This window comes from Anolis carolinensis, unplaced genomic scaffold, assembly GCF_035594765.1.
Source record: "Anolis carolinensis isolate JA03-04 unplaced genomic scaffold, rAnoCar3.1.pri scaffold_8, whole genome shotgun sequence".
In the NCBI taxonomy this organism is placed as follows: Eukaryota; Metazoa; Chordata; class Lepidosauria; order Squamata; family Dactyloidae; genus Anolis; species Anolis carolinensis.
In genome coordinates this window covers 12,665,138-12,681,343 of record NW_026943819.1, presented here as the reverse complement: position 1 = coordinate 12,681,343, position 16,206 = coordinate 12,665,138, and the positions used below count along the sequence as shown (strand labels likewise).

Here is a 16,206-nt window from a genome sequence, read left to right as displayed (position 1 = left end):
CCAAAGTAAGGTTGGCAAGCTTTCTTGCCTTGTGCACTTGAACACCTTCTTCTCAGTAAGAAAGGAGAGAGAGAAAAGTGAGTCAGGAATGCAATCGCCTCTCTTTTCCGCCTTTGCTCTTCGGTTCCAATCCAGCTTGCGGTCATTTTTGGAGTCAGGTCTCCCAATGAGGGAGAACTGACAGATGTGACAAACAGCGTGATTGATTGCGGTTGGGAAAGTAGTCCTTGAAGCATGCCATGTGACAGTCCTTTCTCCGCTTGGGGGGAAAGGCTGCCAAATCCTTCTTCCCAGAATTTCAGAGCACATAGACCCTGGCTGTAATGGGTGGCCGCATACACTTAATAATAGCAACATTGTTGCAAACCAAAGCATCTGCCAGGATCTAATATGATTAATTATACAGCTCACTTGCTCTCCCTTTTCTTTTTTTTCCTTCTCGAGGTAGCTATGTAACCTAAAACCTGCCTTCTGCAATGCAACAGAGGGAGAGAGAAGAGGACTCAAGTTCCCCAGGAATGGAAGCTTTGGAGGCCTGCGAAGCATCTATTCACAGTTAGGAAAACTCTGCCGGAAGCCAGTTCCTCCCCAGGCTGCCCAGTCCTGCCGCCAACAATTGCCGTGTGGTGTTCCATTGGCAAATTCTATTCCGTCACTCAGACATGCCGGAAAGGAAATGGGAAACTGTCAAACAATCTGAGTTATAAATCTGTTAGCGGTATGCCATGCCAATCAGAGAGACAGGTTGACTGGGCTTTGGATGGGTAATTTGTTCCAGATAAGCCTTGATCTTTATTTTATTGAGTTTTTCCAAAAAGGATCGCAGCAATGACATCACCCGGAATGTACTGTATATTTGCCCTTTCACTTTTCTTCGTCTATACGGGCAGACAGATTGGTTCAGTCTGTGCTGACGGTGATAATGCTCCTTTCATAAGGAGGAATCTATGTGATTGAGGCCATGGGGGCCGTCAAAGCTAAGGCTAGGAAGTTACTAGTAATAAAGGTTTAAAAGGCTGGTTTTAATTCATTTAATTTTCCACTTTACTTACTTAGGCGATCCCTCATTGTCTATGATGACCCTCCAAGTGTAGTGTCTTGGTGGTGGATACATAGATGGCTGTAGAGACCTAATTTTGACCTGCACATTCTTCCACAGTGACAGCATCACTTTCCAGGTCAGGGTTGCTTGACATGTCTTCCTCTTGGCACATTTCTCACTTTCGCCCTCCATTCGTGCCTCTTCTAATACTGCAGCACTGTTGGTCACAGCTGACCTCTAGTTAGAGCGCTTCAGGGTCAGGGCTTCCCAGTTCTCTGTATCTATGCCACAGTTTTTAAGGTTGGCTTTAAGCCCATCTTCAAATCTCTTTTCTTGACCACCAACATTACATTTTCCATTCTTGAGTTGGGAGTTGATGGTGATCAGGCATTTGAACAACATGACCAGTCCAGCAGAATTGATGGTGTAGGAGCATTGCTTCAATGCTGGTGGTCTTTGCTTCTTCCAACACACTGACATTTGTCTGCCTGTCTTCCCAAGATATTTGCAGAATTTTTCAGAGGCTCCACTGATGGAATTATTCAAAGCGTTGAGTGTGACATCTGTAGACAGTCCATGTTTCGCAGGCGTATAGCAGGGTTGGGAAGACAATAGCTTTATAAACAAGCACCTTGGTATCTCTATGTACCGATCCTCAAACACTCTCTGCTTCATTTGGAAAAATGCTGCACTCGCAGAGCTCAGGCGGTATTGTGAGTCAGTGTCAATGTTGGAGAGGTGGCTGCCAAGGTATTGGAAATAGTCAACATTTTCTAACATTACACCGTTAAGCTGCATTTCTGGCATTGCAGAGGGATTTGCTGGTGACTGCTGGAAGAGCACTTTGGTTTTCTCAATGTTCAATGAGAGGCCAAGCTTCTCATATGCTACTGCAAAGGTGTTTAGAGTGACTTGTAGGTCCACTAATATTATGAGATTCTTGCAAATTAGACCTTCACTCCTTTAGCAGCATACTTGCAATATTTCAAAAGTACTTTAAATAGTTTTCAGGACTTTATCACATGTTGTTTAAGCAAACAGAGGCATACCATTATTGGAATGATCTCTTCTTTCACACCTCAGTGCAATTGCACAATTTTGCCCCTTTGTTGTTGAGAATACCCAAGATTAGTCTTCCACACAGTCTCACTTCCTCCCTGTGTCACCTCACCCAACATATATACGCTGTGTTTGTCCTTTTCCTTTCAATATTGACAAAATTACACAATCACACAGTTTTGGTGTTCTTGTGAGACCTTCCTCTGCTTTGCAATTCCAGGATTGCAGAAGAAGGAAATTATTGCACAAGAACAATTGCAAAAAAAAAAAAACCAAAAAAAACCAGCAGTATTGGATGCATTGGAAAAAAGACAGTTCTATCATGATTCAAGCACAATGCAACCATGAGACAGGAACAACATCATGTGGTGATCCCCATCAACAGGCACATTTATCTTGCCGTAGTTGTGCTTTAGCAGCCTCAGGTGATAACGTTCTAATGGTGAACCATCTCCAATGGTTCAAATGCTGGTTTCTCATGGGGGTCACTTTTTTTAGATTTCTTGATGTATTTCATGCATGTTGAGGTTGACATGATAGTGTTTTGCATCATAGGAGCCATCCATTTGTAGTATATATGCACTTTTCAATAATTAAAAAGTAACTACACAATTACTCTTGAAGGAAAGGAAAGCATTAATTTTTGTTGAATAATAATAATGTAATTATAAAGATCACCAATGTAATAATAATGATCATGAAGTACTTGGGGGGTGGGGTTATATATTCCTATAAAGACCTATTTGCTAGAAACTGTCATTCTTCTGCTGGAAGAAAAAGCCATAATTGTTGCCAATTGAATGTTGTACTAATCCAATCACAGTAAATAATCACTTTGCATGGTAATGTTTCAAGTTCATTTCAACAACATTGGACTTCAATCTACTTACTCTCAAGCTTATTCTAAGCAAGAACAGCTTACAAACAAAAAAGGGAGCTAAATGGCGTTGGACCAATCTCCTCCCAGTATGACTAGAACAAACAACCTCCACCTGCAGAAATATAACATCCAAGCCTTCCCATAGAAACACTGAAACTATACTGCTTTGTATTCAGACATGAATACAATCTATTTGGGATGGGTTTGCCAAACTATTTTAAAATGATAGTAACGGCACCAGAGTCACCTCCTGCTGATTTCCTTTAACAAAGTCTGGCTCTGTAAATGCTCTGACTCAATTTCATTCTGTCACCTTCTCGCTCATCACAGATTTTGAGTTCTCGAAGGAGCTGTCAGTCAACTTTGCATGTTCATGCACACCTGTCTGCGTGTCTTTAAAAAAAAAAAGCATAAAATTCACACAGTTGCCAGCAGCTTCATAGTATCCACCATCACTTCAAAATAATTCCGGATGAATCCATTCTAGGAAAAGTCCTAACAGGAAAGATTTATGGCAGTATTCTCTGCTGCTCCGGTAGCGATTGTTTGCCATGCCAGTCATGCCCGCTTTCCACTTGTCTGCGATTCTCATCAATCTACCTGACCATTGCTAGATTCTATCTCTGCACTAAATTATTCTTTGGCAACCCATGATTACTTTTTTCCCCCACAGCCCTAAAGAATCTCATTCTAGCCTACAAGAACTTCGCAATATTTAGGGCTGGATGACAAGCATTTTCATTTCCTTAGTACTCAAGAATCCTATGGGCCCATTAGCTTTCCAAACCTCCATTCCATGGGTGCTGCTGATACATTAAAAGGTAATCCCTGTACACTTTTAGAGTCTTGAGCAGGTTGAATTACTCTTGTAGACCTACTTCAGTCTAACTGCAAAAGGGATCAGTTCTAACGGTACTGTTCCATTATCCAGGCGGAGGACACTAGGGGGTGCTAGAGAGAGAAGGATAGTCCATTTTACGGGGGCGGAGGGTGGGTTGAAGGAGGAAAACCATTTCCCCCTAATTTCCTGTTATTCCCCCCACCCATGTCTCCATCATGGGAAATGGAGAGGCAGCACAACCAGCAAAAATGGGGGAAATGATTTTCCTCCTTCAACTCCCCCTTCCCATAAAATGAACTATCCTTCTCTCCCTATCACCCCCTACTGGCCTCCACCTGGACAATGGAACACTACCATTCTAAGTTCTGACAAGAAGGATCTTTCTTGTCCCTAGCAGCCCATTGAAAGGGGGAGAAAAGTAAGAAGAAGGTAAGTGAAGAGAAAGGCCGAGCTAAGCTATAGTCCGCACAGCATCTATGACAATACAGTGGGCCTTCCGTATTCATTGGGGTTTGGGTACCAAAATCCATGGCTGCTCAAGTTCTATTATACACAATAGTGTGGTGCAATGGTGGCCCTTCTGTACAATGACAATGCTTTGGGGATTTTTAAAGAATATTTTCAAGCCCTGCTTGGCTGAATCCATGGAAACAGAGCCCAAGGATACAGGCTGTTGTTGTTGTTGTTGTTGTTATTTTATTATGACCAAGATAGATATGCTGGATTTTGTATCACAAAATCACAAGTCGAACACTTCCCAAGTGTCTAGGACTGTGTGATGTATTTTCGGATCATGCGTGCAGATGCGTGTAGGGTAGCCTTTTGCAGTTGGCAGATCGTGATTTTGTCAATGTCTATTGTTTCCAAATGCTGGCTGAGATCTTTTGGCACAGCACCCAATGTGCCGATCACCACCGGGACCACCTGTACTGGTTTCTGCCAGAGTCTTTGAAGTTCAATCTTGAGGTCCTGATAGCGGCTGAGTTTTTCCTGTTGTTTTTCGTCAATGCGACTGTCACCTGGGATGGCAACATCAATGATCCAAACCTTTTTCCTTTCCACAACAGTGATGTCTGGTGTGTTGTGTTCCAGAACTTTGTCAGTCTGGATTTGGAAGTCCCACAGTATCTTTGCATGCTCATTTTCCAATACTTTTGCAGGTTTGTGATCCCACCAGTTCTTTACTGCTGGAAGGTGGTACTTGAGGCATAAGTTCCAATGAATCATTTGGGCCACATAGTTGTGTCTCTGTTTGTAGTCTGTCTGTGCGATTTTCTTACAGCAACTGAGGATATGATCAATGGTTTCATCACTTCCTTGACCAGTCTGCATTTTGGGTCATCAGCTGATTTTTCGAACTTGGCCTGAATTGCCTTTGTCCTGATGGTTTGCTCCTGGGTTGCAAGGATCAGGCCTTCTGTCTCCTTCTTCAGGGTCCCATTCGTGAGCCAGAGCCAGGTCTTCTCCTTATCAGCTTTTCCTTCAATTTTGTCAAGGAACTTTCCATGCAATGTTTTGTTGTGCCAGCTGTCAGCTCTAGTTTGTAGATGATGATGATAATAATAATAATTATTATTATTATTATCTGCATTTCTATACCGCTTTTCTCACCCCTGGGAGGACACAACATAATCAATGGCAAAATTCAGTGCCTTACATATATATAAAAATATATCAAAAATCTAAATAAAAACATATAACTATAGATTAAAACCATTAAAACTATAAAACATCAAACATAGACATATGCATGAAACGTGTTATTACAGCAATTAACATAGATCCCTTCTCTACCCCCACCACCATCTCCCTCTCCATAGACTTTCAACCTTTCTTTATATACCCTCCCTGCTCCCCCAGGGAGCAAGATGGTGGAGGCCCTCGATGGCTGAGACCCCCACAGTCATGGTCCTCTTATGCCACAGCCTCTGGAGACAGGCAGGTGTTCTTGCTGGGCCTGGCTTCGGAGAGCCACAGGGCCAGAGCCTCAGTTCTGGGAGGAGTGAGTTCCAGGAGCTGAGCCAGAGGCAACAAAGAAAACAAAGGCTGCCTCTTGCCTCAAAGCCCCTGGTGATGGTACTCCCTTGATGGTCCTGTTATGAGCTGTCCCTCTGTAGTCAAACTGTTGTGTTGTCGAAGGCTTTCATGGCCGGGATCACAGGGTTGTTGTATGTTTACCAGGCTGTATGGCCATGTTCCAGAAGTATTCTCTCCTGATGTTTCGCCCACATCTATGGCAGGCATCCTCAAAGGTTGTGAGATATGGAGAAAACTAAGCAAAGAGGTTAATATATATCTGTGGAAAGTCCAGGGTGAGAGAGGTCAGTGTGAATGTTGTAGTTAATCACCTTAATTAGCATTGAAAAGCTTATCTGCTGTCTTCTTCCTGCTTCTGGGGCATCCTTTGTTTAGAGTCATTAACTGCCCTTGGTTGATTCATGTCTGGAAATCCTCTGTTTTTAGAGTGATGCTCTTTATTTACTGTTCTGATTTTTGAGTTTTTGAGCCAGATTTTGTTCATTTTCATGGTTTCCTCCTTTCTGTTGAAGTTGTCCACATGCTTGTGAATTTCAATGGCCTCTCTGTGTAGTCTGACATGATAGCTGTTGGAGTGGTCAAGCATTTCTGTGTTCTCAAATAAATATGCTGTGTCCAGGTTGGTTCATCAAGTGCTCTGCTATGGCGGACTTCTCTAGTTGGATTAGTCTGCAGTGCTTTTTGTGTTCCTCGATTCCTGTTGGGGATGAAAGCAGCCAGGACTGGTTTGCTGGGTTGATCTTTTTAACACTCCTCCATAGAACAAGGCTGTACAAACTGCTGCATGGAGCACCTGCCCTTCCTCTGGACGACCGATATTTTAGGAAGAGCAAAGAAGCAAGGAAATTATTATCCCACAGATATATAAACCTGACTTGCCTAACTTTCCAACAGACTTCACAACCTTTGAGGAGGCCTGCCATAGATGTGGGTGAAACGTCAGGAGAGAATGCTTCTGGAACATGGCCATACAGTCTGGAAAACTCACAGCAACCCACAAATAGCATTTGCTTGGCTTGGAAACCCACTGGTAGGCCACTCTCTCTCATACACAGAGGGAAGCGACAAATTCTCCCTGGGAGAGAAAGAATCAAAAGACAATCCTGCAATAATTAATTTATTTATTTATTTAATACATTTATATCCTACCCTTCTCACCCCGAAGGGTACGCAGAGCGGCTTACAAATTAAATTTACATACAATATTATATTATTAGCATAGCACAATACTGGCAATAAATTACTATATTGTACTATATCAATATATTATAATATTATTATTAATATTACATGCAATATATAGTATATAATTAACATTATTATATTGTATTATTAGTATTATGTTGTATTACAAAATAATAATAATAATAATAATAATAATAATAATAATAATAATATTGTAATATAAAATAATAAGGTCTCCAGAACCAGGCACAGAAGCAAAATGTTTGGACAAAGAATGGGCTTTTCATAGAATCATAGAATAGTAGAGTTGGAAGAGACCCCATGGGCCATCCAGTCCAACCCCCTGCAAGGAGCAGGAAAATCTCATTCAACGTACCCCCGACAGATGACCATTCAGCCTCTGCTTAAAAGCCTCCAAAGAAGGAGCCTCCACCACAGTCCGGGGCAGAGAGTTCCACTGCCGAACAGCTCTCAAAATCAGGAAGTTTTCTCTCACCTTTGAGTCCTGTGTCGACTTATATCAAACCCATGAATTTTGCAGAGTTTCTTTCCTGCAAGCTTAGAAGTGATGTGTGGCCAGCTCCTTCCTCTGAAGCGTGGCCTCTTGAGTATAATTGCCTCCCATGCAATTGCAACCCAAGGGCTGGCCCTGCTTAGCTCACAAGATAAGCTTTCTTGCGTCTTCTGAGGCTGCCTGGTTGTAGACCACGCCTGGGAAAACTTGGGCCCTCCAGGTGTTTCGGACTACAACTCCCATAATTCCTAACAGCCTAAATTGTGGAAGTTATAGTCCAAAACCCCTGGAGAGCCCAAGTTTGCCCAGGCCTGTTGGAGGGGAGAGAGGCAGAGAGTGGCAGAGAAAGTGCAGCCCACCACTCCAACAACTATCATGTCAGACTACACAGAGAAGCCATTGAAATTCACAAGCATGTGGACAACTTCAACAGAAAGGAGGAAACCATGAAAATGAACAAAATCTGGCTCCCAGTATTAAAAAACTCAAAAATCAGAACAGTAAGTGGGGGGCAACACCCTGAAAAACAGAAGGGTTCCAGGGGCATCTGATGACTCTGATCAGAGGATGCCCCCAGGCAAAAAAGACAGGAAGATGAAGCTTTTTGGGTGCTAATTAGGGTGATTAACTGCAACATTAACACTGGCCTACAACTGAGCCCTGGTGGCTCAACATAGTTCCCATCTCTCATAAGAAGCAACACTCTGAGACATGGGAACTAGGGGCAGTTAACAAAGGATGGCCCCAGGCAGAAAGTAGCCAATAGATGTAGCCATTCAATGCAAATTAGGGTGATTAACTGGAACATTTACGCTGGCCTCCAACTGACAAGAGTTCTTCCCTCACCCTGGACTTCCCACAGATATATATAAACAGTCCGTGCTTAGTTTTTCCATACCTCACAGCCTCTGAGGATGCCTGCCCTAGATGTGGGCGAAACGTCAGGAGAGAATACTTCTGGAACACGGCCACACAGCCCGAAAGACATACAACAACCCTGTGATCCTGGCCATGAAAGCCTTCGACAACACAAAGTGCGGCCTCCCACCCTCCTTAAAGCCCCGCCCCCCTTTGCCTCTGGCCCCGCCCCGAGCTCCCTGTCGCGTCCCTGATTGGCGGGCCGGGCCGGTGCCTTTGAAGTGTGCTGCGGCGCGCCAGCTATTTGACGCGAGGCTGCGGGCGCGAGCGGAGGGACGGACGGACGGGCGGCTCTGGCTGGCGGCGTGGAGGCGCCTCGCCCGCGGATCCTGGCCTCCCCTCGCCCTCCTCCTCTTTCTCCTCCTCCCAAATGAGCGGCGCCTCGCCCGCTGGACCCCACGCACGGACCTCGCCCGACAGCGGTCACAGCAGCAGCAGCAGCCCCGTCTCCGCCGCCGCCGCCGCCCTTTCGCCGGCGCTCCTCCTGCTCCTTCCCCCCGGAGACCCCTTCCGCCAGGCCAAGCGGCTGCCCATCCGGGTGCTGAAGATGCTGAGCGCCCACGGAGGACACCTCCTGCACCCGGAGTATTTGCAGCCCCTCTCCTCCGCCCCGGTCAGCCCCATCGAGGTAAGCCCGGACGGACTCGCCTTCGTGCCTCGCGAGTGCCTACACAGTAGAGTTAGCGCGGTTCGGGATGGCCTTGTTCCACTGCTAGGAAGCAAAGCATATCCTCCCCCCCCCCCCACCCGACTTGAGAAACTGCTTCTGGTATGAGAGAATTGGCCGTCTACAAGGACGTTACCCGGGTGCTTTGATGTTTTTTACCATCCTTGCGCGAGGGTGCCTCTCGGGTGCCTACACTGTACAGTAGAATTAACGCGGTTCGGAACGGCTTTGTTCCTCTGCTTGAGAGGCAAAGCATATCCCCCCCCCCCCACCCGACTTGAGGAACTGCTTCTGGTGTGAGAGAACTGGCCGTCTGCAAGGACGTTGCCCGGGTGTTTTGATGTTTTTACTATCCTTGCGGGAGGCTGGAGCTGACAGAGGGAACTCACCCGCGCTCTGCCCGGATCCGAACCCCCTGGGCTTAACCCAGGCATGGGCAAACTTGGGCCCTCCGGGTGTAGGGTGTTAGGAAGGCCGGTAGGCTGTTAGGAATTGTGGGAGTTGAAGTCCAAAACACCCGGAGGGCCCAAGTTTGCCCATGCCTGTTATAACCGAGGACACCACAGCACAAAAGCGGGGCCAAACCGCGTTCCTTCTCCAGTGTAGACGAGCCCAGTAAGCAGGGAGAGAAGGAGCTCTGGTTGAAGAGGAGGAAAGCCGCTTTCTGCCTTTGGTGGGGCTGGGAAGAAGCTTTCTGCCTTCTTCCTCCGAGAAAGGGAAAAGGGGGCTGAAGAGCTTGGTGGAGGCTGGAGAAGGAGGAAACGAAGTCCCATTTGTATTTATTCGAGATGCACTGGTATCAGTGTTTCAACTAGTATACAGCTTGGTTGCTAGAGTTCTGGCTCATTTGTAATGATAGAATCATATTCAAGCAGTTTGAAAGGAACTGAAACTTGGCTGCCTGCAGACCAATTCAATATACGGAAACTATGCTTCAGAAACCCAATGTGAGTCCCACATATTAAACACTTTCCCCATGGAGTCTCCGGTGGTGCAATGGTTTAAACCTTTGTGCCGGCAGGACTGCTGACTGAAAGGCCAGGAAGCGGGGTGAGCTCCCGTCTGTTTGCTCCAGCTTCCCTTGCAGGGATATGAGAGAAGTCTCCCACAGGATGTTAAAACATCTGGTTGTCCCCCGGGCAGATGGCCAATTCTCTCACACCAGAAGTGACTTGCAGTTTCTCAAGTCGCTCCTGACACGAAAAAAACCCTTCCCTGTTGCAACTTGTCCAACCATTAAGAAGTGAACCTTCTCTATCTTCCCACAATTGAGGAATATTTTAATCTATACATAAGTAATTGAAGTCTATCTGGTACTGTTTTTTTCCCAGTTTTGTTGTATTATTCCTTAGGTGTAAGTCCAGCTATGCTCCCAAAATTATTATTTTTTGGTTTCCCCATCTACTAAGTATTACTGACTAAGGGAAGCTCCGTCATGGGATGGGTTGTTGTGTCCTGGCCTGGCCTGACCCTTCTTCTTTCTCTCCTCTCTGCAGCTGGACGCCAAGAAGAGCCCCCTGGCGCTGCTGGCACAGACCTGCTCGCAGATCGGCAAGCCGGATCCTCCGCCCCCGAAGGCTTCTTCCTCGGTGCCGGACAAGGAGCCCTGTGGACGCTCCTCTGGGGCCAAGCCCGTGCCCGATCCGCCTGTCGAGGATAAGTCCAGCTTCAAACCTTACGCCAAAGGAAGCGGTGGAGGAGGCGGTGGCGGAGGAGGCAAGGAGGTCTCCGTGGGTCCTGAGAAGAGCGGCTTCCGCCTGCCCACCGGTGCCGCCTGCCCGCCTTTCCCTTCACCCCAAGGCTCTGCCGCCTCCCCGGGAGGCTCCCGAGGCAGCTCACCACAACAACAGCAGCAGCAGCCGACAGAAAACAAAGCCCCCGAAGAGAGGAAAGAGCCCGAAGCTGCAGCAAAAGCCAGCCTCGATGGTGGGCAGGGCACTGAGGGCAACGACAACATCTCTGGGCGCAAGTCAGAGCCCCCTGCGCCCCCCTCGCTGGGAGGAGGAGGCGCAGGAGGGGGAGCAGGGCATGTGGCCCCGGTCTCCCCCTACAAGGCGGGCCACTCGGTCTTCCCGCTGCCCCCCTCTGGCCTGGGATACCACGGCTCTGTAGTAGGGGCCTACGCGGGATACCCTTCTCAGTTCGTGCCCGCCTTGGACCCTTCCAAGGTGAGCGGGCAACTGCCAGGAGCACTGGGCCTGCCAGGGAAGCCGCCCAGCTCCAGCCCCTTGACAGGAGCCTCACCGCCCTCCTTCCTGCAGGGCCTGTGCCGGGACCCCTACTGCCTGGGCTACCACAGCGCCTCCCCGCTGGGCGCCAACTGCTCCAGCTGCCTGCATGACCCTTCGGGCCCCCTCAAGAGCAGCTACCCTCTGGTCTACCCCGGGCACCCTCTCCATGGGGCCCTCTCTTCCAGCGCAAGCCCCAGCTTACCAGGCCACCCGCTCTACACTTATGGCTTCATGATCCAGAATGAAGCCCTCAGCCACATATGCAACTGGGTATCGGCCAGCGGGCCTTGCGACAAGCGCTTCGCCTCCTCTGAGGAACTCCTGGCCCACCTACGGACCCACACGGCTCTGCCTGGGGCAGAAAAACTCTTAGCGGGCTACTCTACCTCTGCCTTGGGCTCCTCGTGCCACCTGCACCTGCCGCCCACCGCCCCTGGCAGCCCCAGCTCTTTGCCTGGCTCCCTATCTTTGAGGAGCCCACACACCTTGGGACTCAGCCGGTATCATCCCTATGGCAAGAGCCATTTGCCCCCCTCTGGGGCACTGCCGGTGTCCTCTTTGCCCGCTGCCGCCGGACCCTACTACTCTCCGTACGCCCTTTATGGCCAAAGACTCACCTCAGCCTCTGCACTTGGATACCAGTAACTCCAACCCTGCTCCTCCCCATCCATCGCCTCTCCCTTAGTTCGGTCCTGTCTCCAGACTTTGTATTTATTGACTGTATGTTTTAGCTTCAAAAAAAGCTGGGAATATAAGTGCATTAATACACCAATGCAGGGCCATAGCCTGGAAGGGGGGGGGGGTTAAGGGTTCAATCCCCCCCTTCCCAAAATATGACAGGTTAAAAAAAACCTGGTTTACTCATGAATTTAAACCGGTTAACCAATTTAAGAGTAAACAATTTTTTTAACCTGACAAATTTGGGGGGGGGGGGGGTTTGAACTTTTAAACCCTGACCTCTGGTTACGGCCCTGTAACTATGGGTCAATAGTATGCAAAAAAGAAACAAAAACAAATGAACAAAATACCTGACCGGTTTTTTCATTTTCCAGGTGTGGGGGCTCTTATAATGGTGTTTTCTTTTCTTTTTTAAATTTCCCCATTCATGTTTTGTTTTTAAAAAAAATCCCTCTCAATGCCCATTTAAATGCAAATGTGAGTAGATTAATAGGGACCGCTCCGGCAGGAAGGTAACGGCGCTTCATGCCGGCCACATGACCTAGGAGGTGTCTACGGACAACGCCGGCTCTTCAGCTTGAAAACGGAGATGAGCACCATCCCCCAGAGTCAGACATGGCTAGACTTAATGTCAGGGGAAAACCTTTACCTTTACCTAATGCCCATGAACTGTTTTTTGCATGAGTGGCAACAAAAGGCATTTCTTCCTCTCCTTTTTTTTCAACCAAAAAAATCAATTTCTCTTCCTTTTGTACAGTTACCAGAAATGTAATTTCTCTTCTTCCTTTCTTTCTTTTTTCCTCCCCTTTTGGTGTATTATGTTTTAAGGAAAGGGTGGTGGGGGGTCGTGTCAAACGGGATATGCCCTCAGCTTTGTTCTAACTGCAAGACCTGAAGGGCACACATGTGCCGGCATTGCATGCAGTGAGACGCACACAGGGCTTTGATGCTGGGGTGCGAGCCTGGATCACTTGGACTCCCTAAAATGCCATGTCTTTTCTCTTCCACAACGTCAAAGATGCGCTAGAAAGAGAAAGCAAGCTGATATACTCATCCTGGTTACCTGGATCTTGCTGATGACAACTTATACCATTTTTTTATTTTTTTCCCCCCTGGATTTTTAATTTTAAGGAATTGGCAAACATTCTCATCGGACTGCAACAGAAGTACTTTCTCTCATGCACCAAAAGAATACCTGGGGAAGAACCTTTGCTTAGCTTAGCTCCATCTCGGGATTCTTTGAAACGAGTCTAGCTCGCCTGTGGGGGGCAAATGTCCCTCGACTGTAGGCTCAAATCTAAATACCAAAAAAAAACAAACCTAAACAAAGCAACCCTCCCCATCGCCCTGCCCTCCCAATGGCCTCCATCGCCCAATTTCTGTGTTAGGGTTTGGAGCCCCATCTCCCCCAGTCCCCAGTCCTCAGTGTATCGCAGAATGGAAGGCTGCGGACTATTTGGGGTGGATGAGCTCCATTCTGGTAAGTCTTATTTTGTTAATAAATGAATACTTGGCTATATCTACTCTGTAGTGTGTGCTGTCTTGCGTTCGCCAGCTGGCTGCCTTTGTTGTACACAATATGCAGACGGGGGCACATACCCAAAGGGCAGCATGACCAAGGCTTGTGACACAATCAATGCATGCGGAAATTAGTCCTTGGATCTGGAGTTGGGGAAGGAGTGTGCTTTTAGGTCTGGTCTGGATGTTCTGCAGAACAAGAGGGCACAGCTTTGCATAATGGACTTTGGGTGGACTTGACATGCTTTTTTAAAGTGAAAAAATGATGCCAAGTGCTACAGGGGAATGGGACAACTAGTACCGAATTCCCTGATGTGCCAGCTTTGTGAAGCGGACCTTTCACAATCCTGTTTGGTTACTCTACCTTCTGCTGCTATGTTCTGCTCCACCTCGAGGCTTTCTTTCTCCAAAGCCTTTCTCTTGGGTTGACTCAATTCAGTAGCGTGGAGAAATATAGAAAAACTGTAGGGCAGTTTTTTCACTTAAGAAAAGTGTGTTTGGGTTGACTGGGACCAGGAAAAAACAGCATGGTTCCGTAGCCTTCCCCAAAAGGAAATATAGAAAGGCTTAGAGCACCATCTAGTGACCAAGAAAAGCTGGAGAGAGCAAGAAAGCGTGTGCATGGATACATCCAGACCCTCTTGCCCTGACAATGACATTCTTCGTTCAAGCTATTGTACACCTTCTGAGATGCAAAACGTACAAACTGGATAAATGTACGAAGCCAACTTCTTTTTGGGGCTTATTCCTTGGTCATGTTGCCACAATGTACCGAGTATTTCTCCCAATAGTTGATGCCCCAAGGAAGTCTGGTTGTGTTTTGCTATTTGCATGTGCTATTTCAGGTATATCTTGGTGTGTTTTATGTGTCATTCCATTCTGGAGTCTACAACAGAGCAGAGAAACCTATGGCTTAGCAACTGTTCCTATCATCCTCAATCACTCAACATGCTAGCTGTTCCTAGTGAGAATTGTAGACCAGCAACACCTAATACTTGGTATATCTCAAGTTCATCATGAATATCTGTTGTATATGGAGCGATTCCGAAGAAGGCATTTTTCCTTGCAGTGGAAAGGTGCTATACTAGCTGTCATAGCAGCATAGGAGACCTTTCTTTGTGTGCTGTCCTATCATCCAACTTCATTCTCACATTTATTGGCCAAATATAGGAGAATCCATGTCTTTCTCGTGTTCTGCTGAACTTTGTTAGCTTTCTTCTGTGCGTATGTCAGTAAAAGTGGGGGTATAGTGCAAGCAAATTGGACTGGATTGGAGTTGTTGGTATTACTACGACTGAGCGTAAAATAGGTTGGCTTTTCCCAGTTGCAGCTGGTTAGCAAACAGGAATAAGACGGCAGTAGGAAAACTATTTTCTTAGTCTGGTATCACATCTCTTCGCTGGGATAGAGTCTGTCATCAGGTTCGAGGTTATGGAACTGGAGGCTTCAGCTCAGGCAATGTTTAACATGTTAACATTTAACCCTGGCATCTTGTCAGCCTGCCTCTCTCCAACGTTTTAAGCTGATTGGCATGTCAGAAATTCAAACTGGCTTCGGTCTATTTTGGGAGGAAGCACTGATAGATGGATGGATATCAACCCATTGGGTCTTTGCTATATCCAGTCAGGCAATTGGTCTATTTACTGAAATATTATCTTGTCTTATATTGTCCAGGGTTTCTAATGATGGTTTAGCATATCTAGAAACGCCACCAATCAGTGGTGGGATTTTCCACAAACAAAGCATCTATTTCTGAAGTACAATTCTTTCTTGCCATTGCATTTTAAAGATATCACAGTAGATTTCCTGCATGCTACAAACTGCATTGAAGGAAATAACCTTGTTTAATAGAAGAAAAATCATAATATTGAAGGCAGATGTGATGCTCTTTTTTCGGTGGGCAAGTATTTTTTAAGTGCCAACCTATGCTTATATAGATACTACATTAGTTGTAGGCCTTCATTTTAGCTTGTGGCTATTTAGAACTTAGGGACCACTTTGTCTAGATTTTTTAATTTGTAGAATTGATTTACAATAATGCTGTGAGTATGGCCATATTTGCAGCTTAGGCCCATCCACACTATACAGTTTTATAGTGCTATTATTCCACTGTAATACCTGTGGAATCCTGCAGCTGTAAATTGATGAGACCCTGGAGTAATCTGATGGAGGCTTGTAAGCAGCCCTCCCTATATGGGATGTCCCCATGGCAGTTAGATTGGAATAATCTCACTTATTATAATTGCATAGTGTGGCTGGGTCTTGTGTCTCGTTACAGTGGTGGCATCTTTGCCAATAAGACGGAAAGCTTGCTGCATTCATCCGCATAGGAGGCCATTTGTGTAACAGGGTTGCGATTCCAGATGTGTATGTGAGATTTCTCTTCGGTTCAAACCACATGCAACCAGGTATCCCTTGTCATAGAGAATGGCAACAATGGCATACATCTTTGCTCCTGTGTTGGCCGTAACATTAAAAAAGCAAATTGGTTAAGGATAAAAGGATCCAACATTCTCTGTTTTACAAGAGCCAACCAAAAACCAGGAAGCATGAAAGTGGATAGAGAGGTAAAATTGCTCTCAAATTTAAAGCCATTCATAGGGGCAAGTAATTTCTCGTTTTGTACAAGGGGGAAA

General features: G+C 46.4%; 1 protein-coding gene across 1 annotated transcript; it reads left to right on the top strand.

The window, feature by feature from the left end:
- Positions 1-8,719: 8,719 nt before the first annotated feature.
- znf703 (zinc finger protein 703) lies at positions 8,720-13,571 on the top strand. The gene is made up of 2 exons (XM_062960949.1): positions 8,720-9,104; positions 10,640-13,571. Exons 1-2 carry the CDS (start codon positions 8,847-8,849, stop codon positions 12,017-12,019), a joined length of 1,638 nt encoding a protein of 545 aa, XP_062817019.1. The 5' UTR covers positions 8,720-8,846; the 3' UTR covers positions 12,020-13,571.
- The last annotated feature ends 2,635 nt before the right edge of the window (positions 13,572-16,206 follow it).